This window comes from Macrosteles quadrilineatus, unplaced genomic scaffold, assembly GCF_028750875.1.
Source record: "Macrosteles quadrilineatus isolate MER2022 unplaced genomic scaffold, UCM_ALF_1.0 Scaffold_51__1_contigs__length_872494, whole genome shotgun sequence".
NCBI lineage: Eukaryota > Metazoa > Arthropoda > Insecta > Hemiptera > Cicadellidae > Macrosteles > Macrosteles quadrilineatus.
In genome coordinates this window covers 1,321-7,024 of record NW_026542644.1, presented here as the reverse complement: position 1 = coordinate 7,024, position 5,704 = coordinate 1,321, and the positions used below count along the sequence as shown (strand labels likewise).

The 5,704-nt window shown below is 40.5% G+C and overlaps 2 protein-coding genes across 2 annotated transcripts; one reads left to right on the top strand and one right to left on the bottom strand.

Annotated features, from left to right (window-relative positions):
- The first annotated feature begins 453 nt into the window (after positions 1–453).
- Positions 454–2,031, top strand: LOC129005983 (uncharacterized). The gene has a single exon (XM_054435062.1). It carries the CDS (start codon positions 454–456, stop codon positions 2,029–2,031), a length of 1,578 nt encoding a protein of 525 aa, XP_054291037.1.
- A 2,468-nt stretch (positions 2,032–4,499) lies between these two features.
- Positions 4,500–5,366, bottom strand: LOC129006001 (uncharacterized protein F54H12.2-like). The gene has a single exon (XM_054435085.1). The coding sequence runs from the start codon at positions 5,364–5,366 to the stop codon at positions 4,500–4,502; it is 867 nt and encodes a 288-aa protein (XP_054291060.1).
- Positions 5,367–5,704: the final 338 nt, after the last annotated feature.

Sequence of the window (5,704 nt, the reverse complement as noted above, 5' to 3'; positions counted from 1 at the left end):
GCAAGCGAGAATTCACAATACTCGACCCCCGTGTTAGAGATCACGAACACTCTCCTCCCTATACTTACAGAGGAGCATCACACCGTTCCTGTAATATCCGCCACAAGGAACAGGACACTATCAACATTTATCTCCACAATTTATCCAATTACGATGCTCACTTTATCATCAGAGAGCTATCCGTTGATAAAGGAAATATAAATGTACTCGCAAATACGGAGGAAAAGTATATCACATTCTCCAAACGATTTAAATATCCGGGAGCAGGTCGGCAAGGTGGTCTCAAACTACAATTTGTTGATTCCTATAGGTTAATGTCAAAAGCCATTAGGGACATTAGCATCAATCCTGCCGGCCGATAAATTAAAAATTACAAAGTCACGCTACCCCAATCAAGAACAGTTTGATCTGCTTAGGAGGAAAGGGGTATTTCCGTATGAGTACATTTCATCGATGGAGGTGCTCGAAGAAGATGTCCTTCCACCAAAGTGTGTATTTGGAGAAGGAGTGAGTGATGCGGATTACGAGCATGCGCAGCGAGTATGGGAGAAATTTGACTGTACGACCCTCGGACAGTATGCTGATATCTATTTGGCGACTGACGTATTGCTATTAGCAGATGTGTTCGAGGGATTCCGAGAGATGTGTCTAACACATTACGGATTGGACCCAGCGCGTTATTTGACACTACCATCATATGCTTGGGACGTAATGATGTTCAAGACAGATGTTATCCTTGATACCCTACAAGATATTGATATGTATCTGTTTTTTGAGAAGGGTATTCGAGGTGGACTGACCCAATGCGTTACTAGACACGTTGTTGCCAACAATAAGTTTACCAGAATGGAAACAATTGGCAATGACCGAGACGGTCAGAACGCAGCAGCATCAAGTGAATATTGCGATGAAAGAGATGACGATACATTTATAATGTATTATGACGCAAACAACCTTTATGGGTGGGCAATGTCGGAACTGCTCCCTCATTCCGAGTTTGAGTGGTTATCACGTCAGGAATGTGACGACTTGGACATTGGAAGAATTCCAACAGATGGTGAATATGGATATGTGCTGGAAGTAGATCTAGAATACCCCAGAGATCCAGCACTGCACGATCGACACAGGGATTTACCATTCTGTCCCGAGATATGCAAAGCGCCGATTAACCAACTCCCATACTCGTTGGAGGAAATTATCAATAGTGGAGCAGGAAAATCGAAGAAACTAATGGCCACACTGATGGATAAGAGGGAATATGTAATTCACTATCGCTACCTACAACAAGCTATAGAGAATGGATTACGTGTAACTCGAATCCACAGAGTGATTCGTTTTAAACAGTCGGCATGGTTGAAACCGTACGTGACTATGAATACCGAACTTAGACAGCGTGCTGTAAATAAATTTGAGGTAGAAATGTTTAAACTTATGGTAAACGCTGTCTACGGTATGAGTCTTCAGAATGTGCGCAAACATCAAGATTTAAAGATTGCATCATCCCGCAAAACATATACAAAGTATGTAGCAAAAGCTAATTTCAATGATCGTATTTGGTTAAATGAGAATCTTGCCATACTGAATATGTCAAAAGTGCGGGTAGTACTGAGCAAACCCGTCTACGCAGGGATGTGCATTCTGGACCACAGTAAGAGGTGGATGTATGGTTTCCATTATGACATGGTAGATAGGTATGGAATCGATAGAATATCGATGATTTACATGGACACCGATGGCTGCCATTATTCAATACGTACTAAGAACGTATACCGCGACATGTTAGAACATTTGGACGACTTTGACACCAGTAACTATCCCCGGAACCACATTTGTTACGACGGAGGAAACGCTAGAGTTCTGGGGAAGTTTAAGGACGAAGCTGCCGGTGTGGCCATTAAAATGTTCATTGGTCTGATGTCGAAGCTGTATTGTTTCACGTATAGCATCTTAACGTGTGCGCCTGAAGGAGACAAACGGAGATGGTGCCAACTGTATACCGCCGCCTGTGAAGAGAGCAAAAGGGGTAAATAGAGCAGTAGTGAAGCGTGATCTCACCATAGAAGATTATTTGAATTGTCTGTACAATAAAACTACTAAAAGTACAGACAATCAACGTTTTCAAAGCCGTCACCACATTTTATACACTGTTGTGGTGAAGAAGCGCTCACTGGCACCGTTTGACGACAAACGATACGTAATGCCAGAAGATGGTATCAACACGCTACCTTGGGGACACTATGCAATACCACCATTAAGGGTACCACAGATACTTGAGGACCTTAACTACTGCCACTGACCCTTTAGTGGATACGATACTCTCCAATTGCGCCACAACCTCTGTCCCCATCATAACTGATATATTATTATTGATTAGTAGACCAAGGTCCGCATGAGTGTGATATTAGGTAGAGTTATTTATTGAACAGTCTTCATTAGTATTAGATTTTGAATACAATTCAAAGATGTTTTGATAAATAAATTCTTTAATTTTTTCCACTTCAAAGTCACGTGTAAATATTTCTAGTCACTGACTCCTCAAAAGTATGCATATATTTGTAAATAGTATTTTAGTTAATAAACAGATATATTTATTTCACAAATTCTGATTGTAATTATTTTCCTATCATTCATAGTATAATATTAGACTTTGAACAGCATTCATAGACTCTGAACAGAAATATTTTAATAATAAAGGGGAAAAAATCATTTTGTTTTCACATTTAAATAATCAGAGTCTATGCGCTTTAAACTAAAAATATGATAATAATGATGATGAACACAGGTAATAAAGTATAACAACTGAAAATATTGTTTGACAAAAGGAAAAAGTTTATTGGTAATAAAAAAATATATATATTTAAAAATATATATAATTTACAACAGTACAGTGATTAGTTTGTCTTGTGATACATTTGAGTAAAGAGTCTTTTGACGATTCTATCATTACGATCAGTAGTGTGTTCATCAAAGAGTTGAACAAAATCCATCATCTTCATACTGAAGTGTGTGCTGCAATACAGGAAAACCAAACAGTAGTGGGCGCAGACTGAAGACGTATCACCTTGAAGTCGGTATGGATTGTACAGGTAATGATGAGCGTTGTGTCGCAGGAATGTTTGATATAGTGGTAAGTATGGCGGTTGGCCGTAACTATCAAAATATTCAAGCATCCCCTCTCGATTCAAATAGAAAGCCACCCAGTGAGTCCCACCTTCATTGTGTGGATCAGTGTTTACAATTATTGCAGTGTGTGGTGAGATGCGTCGTGGGATTCTGTCAGCAGCGTAGACTCCAACATTGCGCACAGGAAGTGTGGCTAGATATTTTTCAATCTGTAGCGTGTTCATTCTACAGTATCATAACCAATAGTAGCAGTAGATGCTGTTTTTGTTGTACTGGTAGAGGTGCTAAAACAAGAACAGTAGTAGGATCTCGCATCTCCGCTGGTATCCAGACATTCGTCCAAATTTGTTGTCAAATGCAACCAACCACGTATTGCGACACAGTTGGTGAGCGCACATCGACTGTTTGTAGACTTGTGATTTCGACATCGTAAAACGTTTGTTGACATTAAATTATTGATTGAAAGTGATTTGATTCGCAACCAATTGCACCGATATCGATTACATTGGTAGTAACAAAGTCCATCACATGATGACGCTTTAAATATTCTTTCTTTTCCAATCCCTTGACATAAACCGTCGGTCTTTTTTGATATACAATCAGTCAATTTGTTAAAAAGTTCGTAGTACGCAATATCACCGAACTCCCATCGTAGTCCGTGGCAGTGTTTTGTGAGCCAGTAGCTTTCCCTCAGTTTTTCATCTGATAACTCTGACTCGATCGTAAGGTGGTTTAGCAATATGATGCATAAGTAGTACGCCGTGTCGGCTTCCAAGACGCAAACTTCCTTCAGTGTATATTCATTTTGATTGTCCTTGAAACATTGAATGTCCACAATGATGGGTGATGATATATTCAATTTCTTGAATGCTCTGCGTAAACGGTCCATCTCAAACGAATGTTTATTGAAGACTGATCGATTAACCGCCAAAGTCCACAATTACATTGCGCTGTCGATCAATCTCGATAACATTGTCAAACTCGGCATAAACCAAACAGTTGACAGTTTCGGTAAGCGCGTCGTCGAATCCGAGTTCCATTCGAACACTACCGTTACGCACCAGATTCCAATGTGTAGTGTCACTTGCAGATAAATCTGGTGTTAGGTCGAATGCCATCAGGCAGTATCCTTGACCAAAATCTTCCCTACTGATAACAGTGCCGGCATCGCTAAAATGTACACCAGAACCGGAGAACATCGAATGATATGCCATAACATATTTATCCTTTGATTTTTCAAAGTGGGGCTGTAACGGTTTTGATGGAACTTGTTCTCCGTCAACATATAGACAAAAGAAGTTTGTTTTAAAATGTTCGAAGTTGTAGGGATTCTTTTTTAAAATCTCCATTGTATGCGGCGTTCGTAACCATTCCCACTATGACGCGTTTCGGCACTTGCCGAGAAACATATTGTCCAAAGTCTTGTTACGTATTCCAGAGGGTAGTGTGAATGTTTTCAGCTCCACTCGTGTGATTGGATATTTTGCCGTACCAGTCTGGAGTGTTTTACTGTGCGCCAACAGTGCGGTGGGACTTATTTTGCATCTTCGAATCCAGAGACTAATATCGACAATATGTACCTTGAATTCACCAGCACTGGCCATAATGGAGAAAGCATCTTTTGATCGAATAAATTTAAATCTCAACTCTACGCCATTTAGCATGAACTTATTCTGATTGCAAATATCCACATGCAAATGTCCGAGCATATCAATCTCACGGCTTTTATTAGTTAGTTCCCGTCTCGCTTTGAGTCCTTCATTTTCTTCCGCACAATCGTTCATGTCAATTCCATCGTCAGTGTACCAAAGACTGCATGTTAGATGTGATTTTCTAGCATCGTATCCATAGTTCATTAACGTTTCAACATACGCTCGATATGCGTATGTGTTGTTTTGGGGAGTAACAAGTTTTTGATTCATAAACATATCAACTTGACTGAATAGTGAGTGTAACCAGTTATTGACCGGCCCAACTGTTTTCGCCTCTTCGTCAGTAGTGACCGCAGTTCCGTTAGATTTAACAATAGACGCGGTCAATTGTATCATTGTTTGTGAAAGGTCAGTGTATTCATCACCATTACCCGGAACTACAAACTCTATTGGCGCATCATCGGTCAATGTGGATATTGGTTTGTACTGGACCCATTTGCCACTTTCAATACTCGTCTGCGTAGGTGGTAAGGAGAATAAATCCAGCTCGGTTTTGACACACTCACATGATTTTTGATGTAGGAACGACATTTTTTTTCTCCTCCTTCTTTAACTAACTAAAAATATCAATAGACTTCGAATTTTTACTGCGACGAGTACGTTTCTTCGGCAAAGTCACCTTCTTCCTTGGCTCTACTCCTCCTCGTCGTCGTATCCTCCCTACTAGTCTCTTGTGTTTCACTCCTCCAACTCTTCTTCTTCTTCTTGATGTAGACGTCCGCACCCTAAGAAGTTTAGCCAACGACTGTGGTGTAACAGGCTTTCTGCCACGGCCACGCATTGCGCGTTTCGCGTTATTCTTACGCGTTACGCGTCGTTTCCTCGCGCCAATGTCGCCGCCTCCGCCGCCATTAAGCATAATACGTTCT

Coding starts and splice junctions, on each gene's coding strand:
- LOC129005983 (XM_054435062.1), top strand. CDS start 454: ATGGAGGTGCTCGAAGAAGATGTCCTTCCACCAAAGTGTGTATTTGGA.
- LOC129006001 (XM_054435085.1), bottom strand. CDS start 5,366: ATGTCGTTCCTACATCAAAAATCATGTGAGTGTGTCAAAACCGAGCTG.